This window comes from Balaenoptera physalus, assembly GCF_965194825.1.
Source record: "Balaenoptera physalus genome assembly, chromosome: 2".
In the NCBI taxonomy this organism is placed as follows: domain Eukaryota; kingdom Metazoa; phylum Chordata; class Mammalia; order Artiodactyla; family Balaenopteridae; genus Balaenoptera; species Balaenoptera physalus.
The window spans coordinates 165,114,899-165,138,945 of record NC_138883.1 but is presented as its reverse complement, the minus strand read 5'-3'; the positions used below and the strand labels follow the sequence as shown (position 1 = coordinate 165,138,945).

The 24,047-nt window shown below is 35.9% G+C and overlaps 1 protein-coding gene across 4 annotated transcripts in view; it reads right to left on the bottom strand.

Moving 5' to 3' along the window:
• Nucleotides 1–24,047, bottom strand: part of PLXDC2 (plexin domain containing 2) — a 416,967-nt gene that overhangs the window by 117,634 nt on the left and 275,286 nt on the right. For all 4 annotated transcript variants that reach the window (XM_082449772.1, XM_082449774.1, XM_082449773.1 and 1 more), the window contains 2 exons: nt 19,111–19,229; nt 4,950–5,049 (listed from right to left, as the gene is read on the bottom strand). In XM_082449772.1, coding sequence (XP_082305898.1) covers nt 4,950–5,049; nt 19,111–19,229 — 219 coding nt within the window. The remainder of the gene's footprint in view (nt 1–4,949; nt 5,050–19,110; nt 19,230–24,047) is intronic.

Sequence of the window (24,047 nt, the reverse complement as noted above, 5' to 3'; positions counted from 1 at the left end):
AACTATATACAATGTTCCTCAAAGAGTTCCCTAAATCTCTAAGTATTTTTAAAATATGTTTTCTCTCCAAATTAGTTGTCAGTTTTATTTTTGAAAATGCTAATGTTTCTTATTGAGCTGTGAATAATAATAACCAAAAAGCAAAGGCACACTGTAGCACACACAATGTCAATAAATTTAAAACAGCAGATGCTGATGAGAAAGGGATTGGTGTTAAGAAAGAACCAGATAATGCATGCTGGTGAGAAGAAAAAAGTGGAGTATTCTAAGGGATTCAGAAATTGCCATTATCATAACTTGTAGTAGAACCATTTCAAGTTAGGTCAGCTGCTTTCCAGATTAGTTTCTAGTACAAGAATTCTGTGTGTGTGTGTTAAAGTAACTTTCACATTACTGAAATGACATAGCCTTAAGTTTCCAAATAAACGGACCATGGAGGCATGAACGGATTTCCTGGGTTTCTTGCTGGAAATGTTATGCTCATTAAGCTCAGAGGATGGAGAAAAAGGTGAGGGATGACGGGGAAGGTCAGCACTGTGGAGATTAAGATCAAAATTCAAAACGTTCAACGGGAGGAGAGAGAAACAAACAAGTAGAACAGTACTAGAGAGCACGGTAGGTTTACCCAGGAAGGCCTCTGCACACTGTGGAAAAAAATATGGAGGGACATGAGCTGAGGCTGAGAAAGAATTACTTAGCAGAGCTACTTAACAAGAAATTATGGCAATTACACATGACCTATGAATATATGACAATGTTAGAATTTTCTGGTAATCAAAAGAATATGAGAGCGACAATGAAATAGCACATTCTGCTTATCAAATTTGTGAAGTTTAAAAAAATGATAGTAGTGTCTGAGAGCATTTGGGGAAATGGGATATCTGATTTGATGCTGGTGGGTGAGTAGATTGGTACAACCCTTACAGAAAGCAATCTGTCAAAAATACATAAAAATTCATTAACATTCCATGGTTACATATTCATTTTTTATGGATTAGATATGAGTAAAAATTCAAAAACAAGGATGTTTAGCACTGCTGTTTTACTGACAATTAATATGAAAAGCAACCTACATGACAAACCAGTGCTGAAAACAGATTACACAAATTATGAAACAAAGGAATTTGTTGCAGCTATTAATGACCACATTTACACAGGTATTTAGCAGTGTAGGAAAAACGTGTTGTATATATTGTAAGAAAAACAGGTGGCAAAAATATTTATAGGATAATGCCAATTTTCTTACCGTGTGTGTGTGTGTTTGTGTGTGTATACACTATAAACAAAAGATTGGATGCAGAGATATGAAAACATTGATTGTTATCTCTCTGTAGTAGGTTTACAGGCAATTTAATTTCCTTCTTTGAGTTTTCTATTATTTTACCAATTCCTCTGAATTACTATGGACTATGCTTATTATGTTTTTACACTCGTATTTCTGTAATGAATAAACAAGGTCATTGCATGTAGACCTGTTTTTCACATGTGTACCTGTGGAGATTGAATTGGATGACCTCTATACTTTCTTTTTTTCTGATTCTAAAGTTCTACAAAATATTTTATGAAAAACAGAAGGTGATGCAGAGATATACATACACATGGACAGACAGACACAACAATATGTTAAGAAACAAACGATGTCATCATCAGAAAGAATGAGTTTCAAAGAGAGTGTCAAGGTGTCCTTGAGTGGAAATCCCCTGTGGCCTCACTCTCATGGGCACTGGGCCTGGGTGTGGACACCTCAGTCAGTATCACTGTCTTTTTAAAGTAACAATGTAGATGCCGATGAATAAGCAGTACAAGTAAACATAAATACAGTGTTACTTTGTGCCAGGTACCACATGCTATACACATATTGTATCTTAGGTACTAAGATGGTCATTTTGCATATAAAGAAAGTTATAGAAATTAAATAAAATGTTCAAGGTCTCATGACCAGTATTCACATTACAATATCCCTTATACATTCTGGACTTTAAAATAGTTTTTCTTTTTCTTTTTTTAATATAAGGGTTAATTTCACCATAGACATTTTTCATTTTTTTGAAGGAGCAAAGGAATCCCCTTGTAACCTCAGAACTATTTACTGATTTACTAACAATGCCTAAATTCCCTTTGATATTTTAAACTATCAGATCACCTAATCTTTTTTGAAGGTAAAGGCTATTTTAATAAACTATGCCTGAAAGTTACATGGAAAACATTTTTTATTTGGAAGCCTTTAAAAACTGAAAAACAATTTTTTGTTGTTGTTGATGTTATGATGGGGGGAGGAATCTTCATAATAAACAAATTCAATTTGCCTTAAAGCTTTTTGAGTGCTTTACCAAACCTTCACCAAATCTGATAAGAATGGTATACTATTGTGGTCCCACTGGGAAAAATTACTCTCAGCGTTGTGGCTCACTTTCCCATGTTGTCATGGCTAGATTAAGCAAAGGATCTAGGTTCTATAACCCATGTAATCAAAATGGTTTAAAGAACAGAAAATTGATCTTATGAGAACAAGGTCCTGTGTAATAATGCACCTTGGAATACAGAAGAAAGAAAGCCGTCCATTACTTAGGATAATGATCAATTTTTCCCTAAATTCACTCAGGAGAAGAAAAAGGGGTAACAGAGATGAAAGATTTAAATTCCCTATGAGGATGACTCCTAATAATGAAGGTTATTAAATAAGGGAACAGAATCTTGAAAAGGACTTAAATATTTATCTAAATTCTAATTGTACAAGTAAGTAACATACTGATCTCTAGGAATCATCTGATTTCTCAGGAAAAAATGATACTTGTATAACTTGTATTACGATATTCTTGGGTTAGCCTAATGTCTGAAGTAAATAAGTATGCCTTTTTTTTTTTCCAGCTGAGAATACAATGCAACCATGCAACCGTTATCTTTCCTCTTATACAGAACCTCCTGTAACAGACACTGTTACACCTGATAAATGTGGGAACAGATTTTTAAGGAGATTAAAACTTTTCTCTTCCCCCAAAGATTTTTAAGTAGAACACATCAATTCCAATGTTCTTGCTGAAATAGAGTCCCATCTAATGGCAGGGATGAGTAGATTAGAAACTCAGGACTTCCATTCCTTCCTGGCAAATTTTCTCAAGGTGACAGTGAGGTCAACAGGAAATGTAAATGTCACTCCAGCACATAGCCTGCCTGAGAGAAGCTTCTCCCTGAACTCAAAGCTTGAGTACTTTCTTTAGATGAATGCTGACTCCCAAACTTTAGACATAATCTGTTCTCAAAATTCATATGAATTTTGCCAATTTATTCAATGAAATTTATATTTGAGAAGGATATTTTCCCCTCTAAACATAATGGTCACCCTGTTACAATATAACAGGGGGTGCAAAATTGCATTTTGGGACTCTGAAGTCTGAGTACAATTTTATCATGTCTCAGTTCAGACACAACACTTGAATATTACAATACATTTGTAAAAAAAAATTTTTTTTTGTACGTTGGTGGTTCTTTTTCTCTAAACAATAATATTTCAGCACATCAATGTGGGCCAAGATGCCTTCTGAGGAAGCTGCAAATAAAATTCTTTCTGGGATGAAAGAAGCCACAAATAAACTAAAACTAGCGATTCTTTTACTTGTGCAGTAATTGACTCAGGTCATGCTTGACTGAACTGCTCTGAAAGGAAGAATGTGAGAACATTCCTCCTCACACAGAAGTCAGCTTGGCCTCTCCCAGGGTTCAGCCTCTTGACTAAGAGTTCTGTCAGGATGTCTTTATGTTGCCTACACATAAGGATATATCTCTGCTTTGTTCACAGTACAGGTTTGTTTCTGGAAAATCTGCCTTGATTTAACAGGTGGCTGGAATATTACCTCCTGCAAATTCTCAGCTAACAAGGAGAAACAGCCATGGAAGACTCACGGTCTTCACCAAGCAGAACTGCCACATATGAATGTCATTCTAAACCGTAATTGTAAGATAAGCCCTATAATGTTTCCAGCCAATCCTCTGCTCTGAAAAGTCGAATTTCCACTACATTTACTTTCTATATCTGAGACAACATAAACAGAATTAGTTCAAGACCGAACAGCATGTGATAAATTAAGTCTACCACTATAATGAAATAAAGAATTTTGCTCAAGAACTTTGAGCAAAAGGGAAAGGAATGAGCTAATCTTGAGATGTATTATATAACCTCTTGCTTTACGTAAGTACATCTGGGACACAAACAGTCACCTTTGGTACTAACATACCCAAGCAACCCTCAGGGCTGTTCTTGAACTAGAAGGAGGTTTTAAAAAACAGAAGCTTTCAAAAGATGGCTATTTACATGATCAGAACTACTACAAATAGCAGTTACAATTTGGATTTCTAATATGATGAACAGATGCCCAAAGTAACATATATGTTTTTATTCTACAAATGTAAACTAGATTAGATAGGCAAAAATGATTTAAACAAAGAAAATAAAATATATTGTGTGGGAGGTATGGCTCCATCAAGATTTTTTTAACCTCAGTTTATACTTTTTGAAAATCTTCCTTTAGACTCTCAAACAGTTTTATACAAACATGTTAAACATGAAACGGTACAAGGCTGTTCTTTTGCTGATAAATTTATTTAAATGAAAGAAACAATCATACACCTATCAATCAAATAATCTGTCACTCTTTTACGTTCTTCTTCCTATTAATAAAAGAAATATATCTGCACAACCAAGCTAACTATTCCAAAGAATCCAAATTCTCTTGGCTTGGCTATTTAACTTCACTTCACCTAAATTATTAGTTCAACACTAACAGAGAGATAGCAAATGCCAAAAAAGACTTACAAGCCAAACAATATAATTAACAAGCAGCAATTAGCTAAGTGATTCGATTGTTCAAAGAGTCACATCTGCCCTAGATCAATCTCCTTTAAATTTACCCCACAGCAGGCTCAGACTCGGCCATTACCCTTCTTCTACATACTGGGAATTTGTTGGATCCTGTGGACAACGACAAATGCATCTGACAGCCCCACTTTCACTGGGTGATTGGTCGAACTTATCTGTGTGACCAAGACAGGAATCTGGAAAAGAAAAAGCAGATTGCTGTGAGTTAGATTTGAATTTCATTTGGGGTAGGTGCGGGGAATGTGACCATCTTGTTTAACGGATAAAATTAGATTATGGAGATGAAGGAAGAGAGAGAGAGCAGGAAATATTAGAGAAGAAAAGCATACAATATCTAAAAATAACATCTGTTTAGTGTTATTTGATGGGTTAAAGTGACAAGAGAGTTCCTAGTCCTACAGAGAGGGCTACTTGATGATGAAAGTAACAGATTCTCGGAGAATCTAACTGATGTTGAATACTGAAAACTTCTCACACATATAGGCACACCATGAATGTACGTAGTGCGGGCTCTCATCACAGAAACAGAGATTCTTTCTGTACCATTTGTTTTCCCCGAAGACTCTATTATATATTCATTTTCATAGTTTTAAAAAATCCTTGTTTACAAGTGGCCTTATAGATATAAAACCTAGAGAAAGATAATAAGTGCATTCCTAAATATATATGTAACAATATCATAGTTGATTAATATATAGTGAAATTTGGCAATTGTTTCTTAATGGATGTCAAACTTCACTATTCTGGTTAAAACTCATATGGAAAACTTATGAATTATTATGAGTCAGTTCAAGGTCATATTTCCTAAATTTAAACCTCAATAGAGCCAAAATCTGCATATTATAGACATTTATAATGTGTACAGTTTTAAAAAATTAGGACACACTGAGAATATATTAAGCATGATACAACAGTTATAAATGAGACAAGCTCTTGGAGCCGTTTTTTCTAGATTTAGAAAAGAATCATTGGAGATATGATTACTGTCTTTACTACCAGTTTTATAGAAATGAAAATGAGGATGAAAACATCCTCAATACATAAACGGACAAGAAACAATACGGAAGGATAAATGCATGAACAAATCTTTTAAGTAGAATAAGCAGATTGTGGGCCATCTGTGGGTAATTCATTAAAGATCATATTAGATCAGACATGGTTGTATAAGCCATAATAAACAGCACAGCAATAAAAAAGAAGGAAAATAGGGGACTTCCCTGGTGTTGCAGTGGTTAAGAATCTGCCTGCCAATGCAGGGGACACAGGTTCGATTCCTCGCCCGGGAAGATCCCACATGTCGCAGAGCAACTAAGCCCATGTGCCACAACTACTGAGCCTGCACTCTAGAGCCTGCGAGCCACAACTACTGAGCCCACGCACCACAACTACTGAAGCCCGCGTGCCTAGAGCCCGTGCTCCGCAACAAGAGAAGCCACCGCAATGAGAAGCCCGTGCACCGCAACAAAGAGTAGTCCCCACTTGCCGCAACCAGAGAAAGCCCGGGCGCAGCAACAAAGACCCAACGCAGTCAAAAATAAATAAATAAAATAAGTAAATTTAAAAAAAAGAAGGAAAATAACTTGGAGAGAAGATGTAATAAGGACTGTACTGCTTATTTTTGCCCCTGACATCATGAAGTTGTAAAAAGTGTTATTTTGTTGAAACTAAGAGGAAATTTTAATGTTTCTGAAATTTGTAGAATTATCTCAAAGTAAGTAAATGGAAGATACTTTCCTTTTATGTACTAATCAGTCCTCTCTTGAACAATGTTGTAGTATTGCCAGGTTTATATCAGTGTGTCCAGTTCTTAACTACCATTAAGAAGTATTCTGATATTTGGACAACAGAAACAAACAAAATCAAACCAAGATTTTTGTCCCTAAAAGTTCATTTACTAAATGAAACTCTGATATAATTTATTTATGGTAATTGCTAAGCCATACTCAGTATCAATGTATGCAATCCCTTTTCTTAGGGTACATTATATTATTACCCAGTTTATACTCCATGTTGAAGAATGCTAATATAAGTGCAATTTATATTTAAGACAGACTTACAGTGAAAGAAGAAAAGGCAAAGGGATAGAAAGTCACAGAAAAAATTTCCAATTTAAGTTATATTTTGTATATCCTAATAAGACAAGCTCATAATTTTTAAACAGCATCATTAATAGATGCCTGCTTAGGAGTAAGTATGAAAGGTTTGCTACTGGATTTGTTACTTGCTTTCATTCTTACATCTATGACTGCAGTTTTCCTCTGCAAGGTATGAAATATTTTACCAGATAATTCTGTGGTAATTAATTGTACTTCTTCTTTCCCATACTCAAAGCAGAGCTTGAGTTTATATTGTTATCAATTGGAAAATTCTATTATATTGTTATGAATATTACATTATCATATGAGAGCTTGTTTTCCAGGTCACACGTCTTGGATCTGCAGACATCCTAGCTTCTCTTCTCTTCACATTATCTACTCCATCTCTTCTATCTCTCTTTATCTCTTTCCTTATCTAGCCATCTTTCATTTTTATTTTTTCTCCATCTCTTTCCTTCTTTTCACTCCCTTCCTTTATATTTTATCTCTAAGTCAAACTCTTTCCTCTTGTGCATTTGATCTGTGGTAGATTGACTGCACTAATGGCCGCAGTCCACGGCCTCTTTTTATCCATACTCTGCCTTCTCACTTGGTGGTCCTCTGCCATTCTGCCTCTGCCTCAGTAATATGGCAAAAGAAGACAACAGCAAACTTGAAGCAGAAGAGAGGCTTGAAAAGGTGCTTGTACATTTCCACCTCCTTTCTGGGACTTCTGCCACTGCCATGAGAATGTACCCTGCTGAAGATCTATGAGAGACACGTGGAGGAATGTTTTCTTTCTAGCAGAGGTCATCCTTGAACAACTAGCCCCTAGCCAATCCATCAGCTAACAACTGACACATGAGTGACCCCAGCTGAGATCAGCAGAGTCTTATATCTTGTGAGAAATAAGAAATAGAGTTGTTTAGGCCACTACATTTTGGGGTGATTTGTTACACAGCAATACCAACCAATGCATTCTCTACTAAAGCTCTAATAGCCAATACAAACTTCTCTGGGTGTCTCTATAGAAAATGAAGTAGCATTCTTCCTCCTAGGTTTCTGGGAATCAGATAAATATCTCTTTAGGTACAATTAAACTTGAAATATTGGAAAGTTCCAGTAGAAAAGATGCATTTTCTACATCTTTTTTTTTCACTCTTCTGTATCTTTTTATTTTCTAGTATATTCTTCTCCCTGTGGATTCCAAAAATGAAGACCAAGGTGTATAATTTACCCAGATTTAGATTCATTTAACTTAAGGTAAATCCATGCAAAATCAAAATGGGTAACCTAACAATGTAGAGAGTTTTTTGTTCACTGAAAATAATCTTATCGTAAATTGGCCAACCCTCTAGGAAGACAGTAGATGACCTGTAAGGACTCTTTCAAATCTCAAATTCAACGATTTAATTCTACTGAATGATATAGATTTTCCCAAGCTTCAACAAGTAAATTGTTAATAATGATCCAAAAAAATTATAAGGGTGAATTCATTCATAATATTTATCAGATATTAGTTGAACATTTTCTCTGTATTATTGTAGGCACTGGAATTACAGGAGAAAACAAAAAAGCCCCTGCTCTCATAGAGCTTACATTCTAGAGTGTAGAGACTGACATGAAGACAAGTGAACATAAAAAATACAGTATGCTAGGAGGTAAGTGCCAAGGTGGAAATGAAAACATGGGGAAGATACAGCGAGGGATGGGGGCCTCTTTAAGAGAAGGAGTCACAGAAGGTTTCTGTGATAACGTGACTTTTCTGTAGTAGGAGAACCTGCCATATGGAGATTTGGGGAACAGCTCTGTAGAGGGACCAGTACATGCAAAGGCCTTGTCTGAATTGCTTTTGCTGTCTTTTAGGGAATAAAAGGCTATCACTGGAGCAGAAGGAGTCAATAAGAGTGCTGAAGGAGGTGGGACGCAGTGACGACAGACCAGAGGGAGCATGCATTCCCTGCAAGCCATGGCAGTGACTTTGGATTTTATTCCAAGTCGGATGGGGAAGGGTTAGACCGTTTTGAACAGAGGGAGGACATTCCCTTACATCTGAAAAAGATCACACTAGCTGATGTGTAATCTGGACTGGAGGGGGAAAAGGGAGACAGAGAAACTAGTCAGAAGGGTATCACAGTTTTGCAGATGAGAAATGGGTGGCTTAGAGTACACTAGATAAGTGATAAGTGTAAGAGCTGGAGTGACAGGAAGATGGTTCTGGATGAATATGCCATGGATTCAAGGAGACTGAGAAAAAGAAGAGAGTCAACAGTGTCACCAACACTTTTGGTCTTAATAGCAGGAAAAATGGAGTCGAGCTTTTCATCGGAGCCAGCATGTTGTTGCACACCTTCAGGGTTCATTGCCATTGCTGGCTATGAGGATGGTGTCCTCTGCTTGTGCACAGAAGACAGCTCTGAAGAGCAGCACTGAAGCATCCAGAGATGGAGGAGACTAGGGCAGGAAGCAGTGGAAAAGGGTGATGGCAATACCACTGGCCTCAAATGCTTTTCTTCCAAATTTTATAGAGTTCATGAATAAAAGCATAGAATTTCTAAAACTCTGGTATTTTATCCTGATTAAATATTAACATGAAAATGTACAAGAAGCTTTTGATTCCCTACATTTTCCTAGAAGCCACCCAAGCCTTTTATAAAACGATTACATATCAGGTTTAGAAAAAAACACTTTCGCCAATTGAATTAAATGCTTAATTTGGTAAAAGATTAATGAGGCACAGTCCAGGCTTTCTCTTAGATTTCTTTCAAGAACATGTCTGCCTCTCTCCACCTGATACTGTCCTATTTTTTCACTTTGCCTTCTTGGACTGTTATCTTTTTACCTCAAAACCTCAAAGGCGTGGGGTTGTTCGGCGTAAGGATGGTCCATCCACTCACTTACTGCAGCCAGTAATTGGGCTGTGTGAGCTCTCTGTGAGCAAGGCAGGCCGGACTGCAGGTTCCCATGACAGTTTACAATGAGAGGCCGTTTGTTAGGCTGAATCAGGAGCACTGCTAAAACCACATTTAACGTGAACTATTTTTTGACTAACATCAACAAAGCAATTGTGTGTATGTATATAAATAAACTATGTAGAATTAGAGCCAAAAGTGTGCAAGAAAGGATCTGTCATAGTGTCACAGTGCCCTAGTCTATAGAGGACTCTGTATTGGATAAGAAGTACCCAAGTCAGAGAAGCAGGGGCGAAGGATGATGCCCAAGTACAAAAACTCTGAAAACTCTGCTTATGGAAGCTATCCTTTATCCTATCTACAAATTTATATTCATCCTTAAAATGTCTCCTAAGTTAGTTCCTGGGGATGTCAGGAAGCCAATCTGAAATAATACAAACTCTGAACTACACAAGCTTTAAAAAAAAATGTAGTTCATTATTTTCAAATGCCTATAATACTTGCCTTTTTATGATTAAAGCAAAGCTAAATTTTCACTCGGCATCTGTATGATTTGTAATGAATCATAAATTTCTAAGAATGAGTTTTACAATTAGATTCATTCCACAGGATAGATATAGAAAAGGAGCATTAACGCCAGCTAAAATATGCTTCCATTTCGGCTTACATAAGCATTTATAAATTTTTTTAAGGTGTTTTAATTTTCCTCCCATTTCACAAGACACAGATAAATTTGTTATTTAAGTAAGTATAATTTTTTTCTATAAATGATACAGTAGGCAAATGAAGTATAGAGACAGAAAAGAGTTGGAATAACTAAACAAAATTAAAGTAGGAAATGATATTAGGAGTCAGTAAAGGTAGGGCAGAGCACGCTGGCCTTTGGAGGAAGATTCAAAGACAAAAGTTGGTCTCTTTTCCGTGCTGTGGTATCATTCTCCAGCACACAAGGGCCTGACACAATACCGAAAACGTGAACATCTGTCTCTAAAACAGTTAAGGGGATAACAGCATGCTGCTTGAGTCGCAGGGAATAGAATTTTATTTTTCTCTCTGTTCTGCCCTGCAAACCTTGCCAAAACATTCATTCGTTTCCATTATGGCCCGGCTATCTATCTAATAGGCAGCGCAGCATCTCAGCAAGGGTTTGATTGCAGAGTATGTGCTCCGAAGTATGAATCATATGCCTATCAGACGCAACTGGAGAAGAATTAGTCTAAACTCATTTTTGTTAACTCGCTAATCAGCAATGTGGTGTCTAATAGCTTAGTATATATACCTTAAAAAAAACCCAAAGCTTAAAATTTTAACCATTCTTACCTTCACTTAACCCTTAAGTTCCTACCTATCTCCCTTAAACGTCTGATCAGGCTTCTCCTTACTCAGTAGGACGTCCAGTTTTAAAAAGTCATGCTCAAAGCAACGCATAAAGCCCTGAGTATTAGTGCTTAGTTGTCTGAAAACTACATTTGAATAGAAGGGCTTTCAGTTAAATTTGACATTATAAAAACATCCATTTGCTTTCCTGAATATCGTTAACATTTCGCACAATTATTTGAATCCCTTTCTAGCTTTTAGATTCTGAACTCTTTTCATATGCCAGGTATTGAGCAATGCACTTACTTGATGGCATGAAAGCAAAGGAGAGCCATAAGTTAAAGATATAATCTAACATTCCTCTTACCCCCATCTCCACAATCGTACCCCATAGAAAATCTGGAAGGAGACAACAGCATGAAGTTGATAAGTAAAAATAGCTCCCTCTTTTAATATAGGGACTGCCCAGTACTGAACTGACAAACTAGCGTGGGAGCATCATATAAAAGAATATAGTGAGGCAGGAGCCCCCTGAAGAAGCCTGTGCAACGTGGCTCAAGATAGTCAAAACCATAATGGGGACTTTATCTGGGACTCTAGTTACATAAGGGAACTTGCCTAAACACGGCTGGGAAAAGGAACAGGATTAGGAAACTGCACCCTGGGTTTGTGGAGACATGGGGAAAGTACGAGGCCTTTTGCCTTAGGGATAAATTAGCTCTTTGGTCCTGGAATCCTCAGAGCAGGGACTGGATATGGCCTATATGGGCAGGAGCACCGTGTAGAACAAACCTCTCCATGTCACCTCAAAGCTTAAATGGAAGTGGGGCTTGGAGGGAGAAAACGTACCCAGGAAGATCAAATACCTTGTCCAAGGACAACATAACCCGCTAAGGGCAGGGCCAGCATTAGAACAAGCTTTCTGTTTCTACAATTATTTCTTCTAGATTATTGATCTTGCTTCCTTGCTACTTTATTTATTTATTTTCACTCACAACATTATAAAGGAAGAACGGGTTCAATTTGTCATTTTCTTACACTATGGGAAATAAAAGGAAATTAAAACATTGGGAGCTTTAATATGTGAGATAAAAAAAGTGCAAATGCAAATGAATTAGATCCTAAATAAAGCCACGTTTATATAAAGTTATAAACTTTATACTTTATGTACTTAAAATACAGGGAAGTGCTAAGATATAAAATCATCTGTGTCTACATTTTTTTTGGAATTCTTTCTTTCTTTTTTTTTTTAATTTTATTGAAGTGTAGTTGATTCACAATGCCGTGCTAATCCCGCTGTACAGCAAAGTGATTCCGTTATACACACATATATTCTTTCTCAAACTCCCCTCCATCACAGCCTATCACAGGACACTGAATATAGCTCCCTGCGCCACACAGTAGGATCTTGTTGTTTATCCATTGTATATATAACAGTTTACATCTGCTAATCCCAAACTCTCAATCTTTCCCTCCCCCACACACCCTCCCCCTTGGCAACCACAAGTCTGTTCTCTCTGTCTGCGAGTCTGTTTCTGATTTGTTGATAAGTTCATTTGTGTCATATTTTAGATTCCACATATAAGTGATATCATATGGTATTTGTCTTTCTCTGTCTGATTTACTTCACTTAGTATGATAATCTCTAGTTGCATCCATGTTGCTGCAAATGGCATTATTTCATTCTTTTTTATGGCTGAGTAGTATTCCATTGTATACATGTACCACTTCTTCTTTATCTATTCATCTGTTGATGGACATTTAGGTTGCTTTCATGTCTTGGCTATTGTAAATAGTGCTGCAATAAACATAAGGGTGCATGTATCTTTTCGAATTATAGTTTTGTTTGGATATATGTCCAGGAGTGGGATTGCTGGATCATACGGCAACTCTATTTTTAGTTTTTTGAGGAACCTCCGTATTGTTCTCCATAGTGGCTGCACCACATGAATTGTTTTTTTAATTCAACATTCCCCACACCTTCCTGGGTGGTGGTAATAGATGTTCCATGAAAAATGCATTCCCAGGTCAAAAAAGTTTGATCAGCTCTGGGTTAAATGAAGTTAATTTACCTTTGCGGCTGTTCTCCTCAGAGCCTTTCATTGCTAATAGGCATTGGGAAAAGCACATTCTGGGAAACGTTCAATTTAGAAAACACACAATTTGAGAGACATTTACTTAATTTATTAAAGAGCCATTTTGCTTTCCTTTCCTCTGCAGAGACATGTTCTCAGTTATGGAATTATTTCTTGAGAGTTTATAATTAGCATTTCATGTCATCTGGGTTTTCTCAATCTTATACATTTGTTAAATAAATTTTATTTAAATTTTATATATATATATTATATATAGTTTCTTGGATGCATATATATTATTTTAACACATGTTAAACATTCTCACATATACAGCAATAGCCATAAAGGCAAAACACTTCATATCTAAATGTCAATTGTTTCACTGTTCAGTTCTTTTTGGCTTTCTCTTACTCCCTTGCTCAGCAAGTGTTCATCTTTTAATGCTTTCAGGATGATTACCATGAATGAAGGGTCATTACAGTTTAAACAAGAGAAATAGTCTTCAAATAAATTTAAAAAATGCATTTAGGGTGCCAGTTAAACTTACAACCAATTGGCAATGGTGATTTATTAACTATGCGTTCTTCCACAGAAACAGTAAATGTTACACCAAGGAGCATTAGGATTAAATACTTAAATGATAGAAGTAATTAAAAAGTAATTTTACTTAATAAACAATAAAGTTCCTCTATACAGACCTCCTCTAAAATTTGCTGCTGAAGGAGACAGTAAGGTATTCAACCAAGAAAATGGATAAAGTGGGCTGACTCTCAGGTGGGATATGTATTCTCTATGAGTTCCCCTGTGGCCATGTAGAAGGATTACGTGACTTTTTAATTGTATTGTCTCAAACTGATGACCACTCTGTACCTCCCATGAACTGGTGAAAAAAATTAATCAAATTTCCAATAGACACAACATGAATCACATCCTTCCTGAGTCTGTATCTAAAGTAACAATAAATTCAAAATATAATAGGAGAAGAGAGATGAAACAAGTCAGAGGAAATGAAACTTCTAATATATGATAGTATACTAGGATAGGCAGCATCAAGAAATATAAGAAATATGATTTCAAAGCTCTAATGTGTTTGGAATCATAGCTTTTTTGTGAACAGGTAGTTTCCTTGTTACATTATCAAGAGACCAAGAATTTCAGGTCTGTATTGTAATCAAGCAAACAATCATCACTATTCAATGGTAACTTAAAATAATATAAAGAATCTGGTTTCTAGGATGACAGCTAGTTATTTTTATTAACAGAATAGGAAACGGGAATTTGATTTTTCCAAATTCCATTTATCTAAGAAAGGACATATGTTTTTACTATTATTTTTACTTATGCACAACTTCTTTTCATTTTTTAAAAATATTAATAAAATAAGACAAGTGCTGTGGAAAGGCAAACCATTCTTACCTGTGCTCTCGAGTGGCTGAGTTACACTACAACAATGACTAACCAGGAAAGACTGTCAGGGATATCAAAGTGAATAAAGCAGTACAGCCATTTCTTGAAAAGGAAGCTTGTAGGGAGGCACTATGATACAGTGGTTGGGCCTATGGGCTCTGGAGTCATATTCCCTTGGATGAATCTTTGTTTCATAATTTTGGGAAAGTTACTTAACCTCTCTGGGTGTTTTGGGTTCCTTCTCTGTAAATGATAAAAGTGACAACCTCTTAGTTTTTGTGAGAATAATATGAGACAAATTTTAAGCATGTCGGTCACTGCCTAGCATATATGAACAGCTCAATAAACGTTAGATTTTACAAATTTGGAGGTTGTTTTTAAAAATGAATGGGACTTCTGGTTATGGCAGACAAACTTGAATAAGACCATTTCTACTACTGAGACCAAGCAGGGAAGATAAAAAACATATGAAAAGCATCTGTTGAAGGCATCAGGTGGCTGTCAAAGAACAAGGACCTGAAAAACCAAGATTCCAAAGAAAGGAAATCACAGAGGTGAAACCAACACTGCTTTCCCTTCAAGGCATTTGACAATTAATGAGCCAGATTTAGAGACAGAAAATCTGAACAGAACTTCAGGCAGTCTCATGGAGTTGTGGAAAACACAGAGTTCAGGACCACTAAGGCAAAAGGTCCATAGTAATTACCCAGGCGTTATGTGGAGATTCCTGAAGGACTACATTCTAAGAGTTAGGGCTAACCAGAAATATACCAGTTTTTATAGGGGCCGGTGCTCAACTGTGAATGAGCTTAGTCCTGCTCAGTAGTAAGTAATCTGTTCCCTCCTAACTGCCTAACAAAAAAAGTAAACCCTTCCTTGAAGAAGAAAATATCATCCACAACCTCAAAGCATCTCTTTACTATTTTGTAAACAATGCCCAACATTTGATCAAAAATTACCTAACATGCAAGGAGACATGACTAGTGAATGAAAATCTACAGAAAAAGAAACAAAGTAAAAAAGAGATGATAGAAACAGACCCACAGGAAATCTAGATATTAGAGTTAGCTATAAACTTTAAAAGAACTGTTATTAATATATTTAAGAATATAGATGACAAGATGGTTAATTTCATTAGGTAATTAAATCTATGCAAAAGAAACAAATGGATACTCTGAAATTGAAAAAATGTATTAAAGTGAATGGTTGATGATTTGAGAGGAAACTTTTGAAAAAAATGTTTTTTGTGTTTTGACTTCCATCCTAAGTAAACTGTATCTTTGAAATTAACTAAAATAAACAGCTGTGTAGCAATAAGGGCCTATAACTTAAAACATAATTTCAAATCTTTGGTTGAATAATACAGAGCTATAATCTTGGGAGAGGTTACTTAATTATTTAAAGGAATCTGTGTCCCCACTACTTCTCCCACCAGTATGGTTAAGAGAACTCTGTGACTTTGTGGAGGATCATTAAATTCTTTGAACAAATCTGTATTTACTCTGATTTCAAACAGCAGTAGTAACTGCCCTATCTCAATCTCATTAAGATTGTTATAAGTACAAATGTATTTTCTAATTTATTGATCATTATTTATCACAGTCTGCACTGTGAAAAATTATGCTGTTGGAGACATGACTACATATGGAACATGACAGAACTGGAGGTCATCTGAGTGGTTAGTGTGGGCAGTTGGCACATTAAGAGTTACTAAGAGAAACATAATTAACTACTGGAATAAATCATTTGAGGGTAATAAAAGTGAAATTTGTGTCAAAAATGTATTCAATGAAATACTAATTTTACTCCATGTTGAGTAAAATTATTAGTGGTTTCTGAATAAATCAGAATTTTTCTTCTCACTCATGTAAAATATAATAAAATAAAACAAAGCTGGCATTAATCAGTTAAAAGCAACTAATTAGAGTAAGAACTGCACTTACCTTCCAACCTATAACTTTGCTTCGGTATATTTAATCTGAACAGGAATACAAAATTATACTCCTTGTATTCTTAGGTTCTTACAATTTCATTAGTTCTATAGCTTAATTAGGAATACTTCTCCTGACTTTATGGGACTGTAATTGTGTAATATATGGGAGTCATATAAAAAGATTATTAAACACCAAACATTAACAAATATTTATTGGAAAAAAACAAATGAGAAATAGATTTGTGACTTGTTTTACATAATCTCCTTGGGAATGAAAAAAATGTTGAGGTATCTTGGGGTCACCAAATTAAGGTTTTTTGTTCTGGATTTGTCCTTAACTATCTCTGTAAACTCAAGCATGTCATTTAACCTTTCTGATTGTCTGCTTAGCTATAAAATAAAGATAAATTGTGTATGATCTAACTCCATAATTAAGCCACACACATTTATTAAACACCTTTTATGTGCCAGTGCCTTTGTGAAAGGCTAAGAATATTAAGAATATAAGATACTGTTGAAGAATTGAAAACTATAATGTATGTTAAAGCACATTGTCAAGGATAATACATTATGTAAGGAACACGATTTTATGCTATTTAAATTATAAATATTTTTCTAGAAAGGCCAGGAGCACCTAGCTCTCACCTCAAATGCATGGGGATCCTTATTGTGGCAAATTTTACAAATAGAAATTTGCCTCAGCAAAATAAAATACATGACAGTTATCAGGAAGCAAAGAGGTAGAATAGGAAATAAATAACTGTTTTTTAACCAAGACAGAGAAAGGACAGCAAGGCAAATAATAAAGTAGTGATTTCTTTAGAACTCTAAATTCAGAAGGACTGATAGTCTGGAAATATTAAGGAAGTGTTAAAATTGCCTGTCAGCTTAATATTCCCATGACAAAACAGGAAAACCATAATGGAAAATTTCTCTTTGATTAAATAAAGAAAAGAAAAGGACATTTTAAAAACACCAACCTCACTACAAAGAGAGAATAGGAAAAATAAACTGTTACTCTGCAATGTGAGACACTCATTGAGAACAGTATAAACAAAGATGACAATTTTGATGATAAAGACTAGAGAGAGAGACCACAATAAGAACACAAACCTCTGTTTTGACAAAGCCTACAATTAGTGAGATTTTAGATTCTAGACTTACTGACTCTGCCTCTTTCCAGAAATTTTACCACTGTTGGTTAAAATGTTGAAAATAATATTCCATAACATCATTCTGCAGTCCCAGCAATACACTAGATTACAATGAAAACTAGAATGAGTCCCTTTGAGCAACATTGTCTCAGCTTCCAGGGAGTGTGATATAAGGATATGGTGGGCTATGATACCAAAACATAGCTCTGGATAAGGAAGCACCAAGCAGAACGGATCTTACATTATATTCTGTGTATACTATTGCCCCAAGTAAATGATTAATTCCACACGGAAGAATTCTTCAAAAGAGTGGAAACATTTAACATGGTTATGAGATTTCCAAAAGTTGGCCTGTTGAGTTGAAATACAACCATCCCTCACTTTATAGAAAAGATAGATTTCAGAAGACATGACCAAAGTGAATCCTTTTTAAATTGTCAGCATCTTTTTAATAGCCAGGGATTCATTTCCCAAGGGAAAAATAACTCTTCAATTGAAAATAAGATGTTGAGTCTGTATTAATATAAATACCCATTAATCCATGGGTTAATAATGCCCCTTATCAATTCACATTGTGACTACTGACTGCCTAAAACATCACATCTGATATATTATTCTTATATTCTTTATTTTCTTCCCCCAAAGTTTAGGTTGTCTAATAGACCTTAATTACACTGTCAATAGAGTTTTAAACCAAACATGCTATTATTCTAATTTAGACGTTCTGTAAATTAAAGGCTACAATTTAGTCAATTTCCATTCCCTGTCAATTTGGTAAAATGAAACAAACTAAGTTTAAATTTCTTTATTCTTTCTGTCACTTTGATCTCTAATTAATCTTTCCTATCAGGTGGCAATAAACATTGGCCAAAGGGATTGTGGACTCAGCTGTCATGAATACTTTCAGTATTGGGTCATTGAGCCACACAAGACTTCATGTCTATTAATACTTTTGAAATTATAGCCAAAAAATGTCAAAGAAGTTGACAAGGCAAAGACAAATAAATAGTATAAATATAAGTAATCAGAGTTAGATGAAAATCCTTCCAAATTAGAAATATTTTTTCTTAGAGATATTTCATTATACTACCACAAGAATATAATTATTTAATAATTTTATGAAATTCATGGGTCAGAATGCCAAGGATATCAGAATGCAAAATAAAACAAAACCCAAAGAATTAACAATTAGTGCTACTCGGTAGATTTCAAAAATTTTATTTTTTTCAATAAAGCAAAAGAAACCAAGAGGTGAGAAAATGATCTGAGGTTCATGACTGTAAAATGTCCTTTTCTTGACACTTGGAGCAAAAGATAGAGAGATCAAGGTCAATAGGGAAGGAAATTATCAATACATTACTTACTTCCTTATATCCGAAGATGATGCGTCCATCCATGAGGAGGGTTGCTTGGAATGTGAAGCTTCCCAGGTTGTAATTATCCTGGAGATGCACGTGGTCCCACTGGACAACAAGCGCTGTGCCTAGAAACCCCATTGGAACAAAAGAAATGCAGTGAGAAAAATGTATCAATCAATTCTGGTGGGAATCTTCACAAATCATGGATCTAACCTTCACATCTAGTAGCTGTGCTACTTGAATTTTACATAGTTAACTGGATTTCTGTTACTGAAATAGCATTTGGGATATTTTTAAAGAATTGAGTATTCTCTAAATATTTGGTAAAATCTAACCTCATACTGAGGTTAATATTGAGCCCAGTATGGGGGAATTTTGCCTTATGAAGTCCATTAATGTTAATGGGTACTGTCTGCTTAAATTTCCATGAGCCACTTTCAAAATGCAACCCAAGTGGCTTGAATGAACTTCAAATACATTTGACAAATGCTGAGAGAGAAAGGAACACATTCAGGGAAGCTAGAATCAGACTTGAAAATGTCTATTTCATACTCAGAATTATACTCTTCCATGCTAAAGAAATTTCTTTAACACTCATGGGAATTTTCTTCTTTAATTCACAATGTCTGCATTTCTTTGTTGTACTGCTTCTAAAAGGTTGCAAGGTAGCTTAAAGGGCCTCAGGCTAACATTTCAGAAGCCCCTTTAAGTACAATGGGATGAATCTTCAGTGCTATATATCATATTCTGATGAGTCAATCTGCCAGTGTTTATTATAAAAGTATTAACATGAAATAGTAATTGAAACACACTTTAATAGCCACCAATGAGAATTTATATTTTGTTTTGTTTTGTTTTCATCAGTGTTTCTCTTTTAGGTTTTATTTATATTTATTTATTTATTTTACTGGGGTACATATAGTTGTTTTAACATTGTGTTAGTTTCTACTGTACAGCAAAGTGGAATTCCCTTTGCTATACAGCAGGTTCTCATTAGTTATCTATTTTATATGTATTAGTTAGTGTATATGTCAATCCCAATCTCCCAACTCATCCCACTACCCCTCTTTCCCCCCTTGGTGTCCATACGTTTGTTCTCTACATCTGTGTCTCTATTTCTGCCTTGCAAACAGGTTCATCTGTACCATTTTTCTAGATTCCACATATATGCGTTAATATATGATACTTGTTTTCTCTTTCTGACTTACTTCACTCTGTATGACAGTCTTTAGGTCCATCCACATCTCTATAAATGACCCAATTTTGTTCCTTTTTATGGCTGAGTAATATTCCATCATATATATGCACCACATCTTCTTTATCCATTCGTCTGTCGATGGGCATTTAGGTTGCTTCCATGACCTGGCTATTGTAAATAGTGCTGCAGTGAACATTGGAGTTCATGTGTCTTTTTGAGTTACGGTTTTCTCTGGGTATATGCCCAGTAGTGGGATTGCTGGGTCATATGGTAGTTCTATTTTTAGTTTTTTAAGGAACCTCCATACTGTTCTCCATAGTGGCTGTATTAATTTACATTCCCACCAACAGTGCAAAAGGGTTCTCTTTTCTCCACACCCTCTCCAGCATTTATTGTTTGTAGATTTTTTGATGATGGCCATTCTGACTGGTATGAGATGATACCTCATTGCAGTTTTGATTTGCATTTCTCTAATAATTAGTAATGTTGAGCATCTTTTCATGTGTTTGTTGGCCATCTGTATATCTTCTTTGAAGAAATGTCTATTCAGGTCTTCTGCCCATTTTTTGATTGGGTTGTTTGTTTTTTTAATATTGTTCTGCATGAGCTGTTTGTATATTTTGGAGATTAATCCTTTGTCTGTTGATTCGTTTGCAATTATTTTCTCCCATTCTGAGAGTTGTCTTTTCATCTTGTTTATGGTTTGCTTTGCTGTGCGGAAGCTTTTAAGTTTCATTAGGTCCCATTTGTTTATTTTTGTTTTTATTTCCTACTCTTGAAGGCAGGTCAAAAAAGATCTTGCTGTGATTTATGTCAGAGTGTTCTTCCTATGTTTTCGTCTAAGAGTTTTATAGTTTCCAGTCTTACATTTAGGTCTTTAATCCATTTTGAGTTTATTTTTGTTTATTGTGTTAGGGAGTGTTCTAATTTCATTAACTGACACTGTTTATTCTTTTTTATTTTTTTAAGAAAACAAATGAGCAGCTAAGACGTTTGCTTAGCTCTAAGTATTGGATTTTCTAATCTTTTAAAAAATCTTGTTGCCAAAAAATGATGTACAGAAATGAAACTCACAGAACTAAGAGAGCATAACTTATCTCCCAGGTCAGTAAGTATATGATTAAAAAGAAAAAATAATCAATATTGCATGACAGAGCTTTTGGGTTAGTGAAGATGTGGAGATGCTAGGGGAGTAGAGTGCCCAGAGAGGGCCTGGACGCTCCATACCCTTTCCCACGTACTTTGCCCTACACACTTCTTCTGTCTGACTTCCTGAGTTCATTCCTGTACCAGGTGATTGAAGTAGACCAGAACACTGCCATGACTGTGTTTTTGAGTATAACTTAATGCTGAGATCTTTTGACCAAGATGGCAGCATAGGAGGCTCCTGACTTCCCCTCTTCCCATGGATACACTGAATGTACAGCTACACAAGGAGCAATTTCCTTTGAGAGAAATCCAAAATTAGCTGAGTGACTGCTATACATGAGGCGACTGAGAAAATACCCATAATGAAACTGCACACATCTAGGTGCTTACTGTGATCCTCTGGAGCCCAGAAGAGCCAGTGGGTACTTCCCCTACCTTGTTCCTTTGGCTCAGTCCAAGGATAAAACCAAGTCACCAGCATCTCTCTGGAAGGAGCTTGCACACATGTCTGGCACCCAGCTTTTGTGGCTGCCACCTGAGGACAGGCCCCCAGGTCATCTTGCTCTGAGAGACAATGGGGTTTGCATTCATGAGTCCCACAGGAAGGTAGCACACAAAGAAGCAATTGTTAATAGGCACACCTGTGAGCACTTGCATCACTTGCATTGGCTATCCCCTCAAGGCTCAGTACAGAGGGAGCAGACAAAATACCTGTCTCCCAGTTTATCCCTGGAGAGGATTTGACTGCATACTTTTCCAGTATGCTGTTGCCTGAGGGACTACCAACAAATCTAGGTGCTGACTGTGATCTTCCCCTTTGGGAAACTGATGGCTCTTGGCACACCCTAAACTACTGGATGTCACTGAGAACAAAGATGATGCCTTGAACAATCACAAAGGTTTGAAAGGCAACCAGGAGCTTGAGCTAAGCTGATTGAAGTTCATGTCGTACAGAAAACCACTCTGACAAGACTGGAAGAGGTAGCTATTTATCTGATGTACAAAAACTAACAGTGAGTAAAGAAAAATGAAGAAACAGGGGATATGTTCCAAACAAAAAAAAAGATAAATCTCTAGAAACTGATCTTAATGAAACAGAAGTAAGTGATTTACCCAAAATGATTTCAAAATAACAGTCATAAATATGCTCACTGGACTTCCCTGGCGGTCTAGTGGTGAAGATTCTGAGCTTCCATTGCAGGGGGCACAGGTTTGACCCCTGGTTGGGGGACCAAGATCCCATATTCCACACAGTGCAGCCAAAAAACAAAAAAAAGATGCTCACTGAGGTCAGGAGAGCAATGCATGAACAAAGTGAGAATTCCAACAAAGAGACAGAAAATATAAAATGTACTAAATAGAAATCATAGTACCGAAGAATACAATAACTGACTGGAATTTTTAATAGAGGGGTTTAACAACAGACTATATCAAGTAAAAGAAAAGATCAATGCCTTTGAAAACATATCAGCAGAACTGATCCAATTAGAGGAGCAGAGAGAGAAAAAAAAGAATGAAAAAGAGTGAAGATAGCTTAAGGGACATATGGGACACCATCAAGTAGACAAATATTCACATTATAGGGATTTCAGAATGAGAAGAGAGAGAGAAAGGGGCAGAAGTATTATTCAAATAGGACTTCCCAGGTGGCTCAGTGGTTAAGAATCTGTCTGCCAATGCAGGGGACACGGGTTCGAGCCCTGGTCTGGGAAGATCCCATATGCCGCAGAGCAACTAAGCCCATGCACCAAAACTACTGAGCCTGTGTTCTAGAGCCTGCAAACCACAACTACTGAGCCCACGTGCCTAGAGCCCATGCTCTGCAACAAGAGAAGCCACCTCAATGAGAAGCCCGTGCACCACAACGAAGATTAGCCCCGCTCGCCACAACTAGAGAAAGCGTGCGGCAATAAAGACCCAACGCAGCCAAAAATAAATAAATAAATAAAAAATAAAAAGATTATTCAGAGAACTAATGGCTGAAAACTTCCTTAACCTGGGGAAAAAGCAGACATCCAGATCCAGAAAGCTCAAAAATACCAAAAAAAGATGAATCATAAGGGATTTACACTGAAACACATTATAATCAAATTATCAGAAGTTAACAACAAGGGAAGAATCTTAAAAGCAAGAATAGAAAAGAAATTTGTTACCTACAAGGGAAATTTTAACGACTGTTAGTAGATTTTTCTGCAGAAACCTTGCAGGCAAGAGAGAGTGGGGTGAGGTATTTGAAGTGCTGAAAGAAAAAACCTGCTAACCAAGAGTACTTTATTAAGCAAAGTTGTTCTTCAGAATTAAAAGAGAGATAAAGAAATTTCCAGACAAACAAAAGCTGAAAAAGTTCTTTACCACTAGACCAGACTTATAAGAAATGTTAAAGGGAGTTCTTCAAGCTAAAATGAAAGAATGCTAGTAAGTAACAAGAATTATATATATAAAAAAAAAACTCACCGGTGAAGGTAAATATATAGTTAAATTCAGAATACTCTTATCATAATGGTGGTGGAAAAATCACTTATAACTCTAGTATAAAGGTTAAAAGACAAAAGTTTTAAAAATAACTCTAACTACAATAGTTTGTTAGTGGATATGC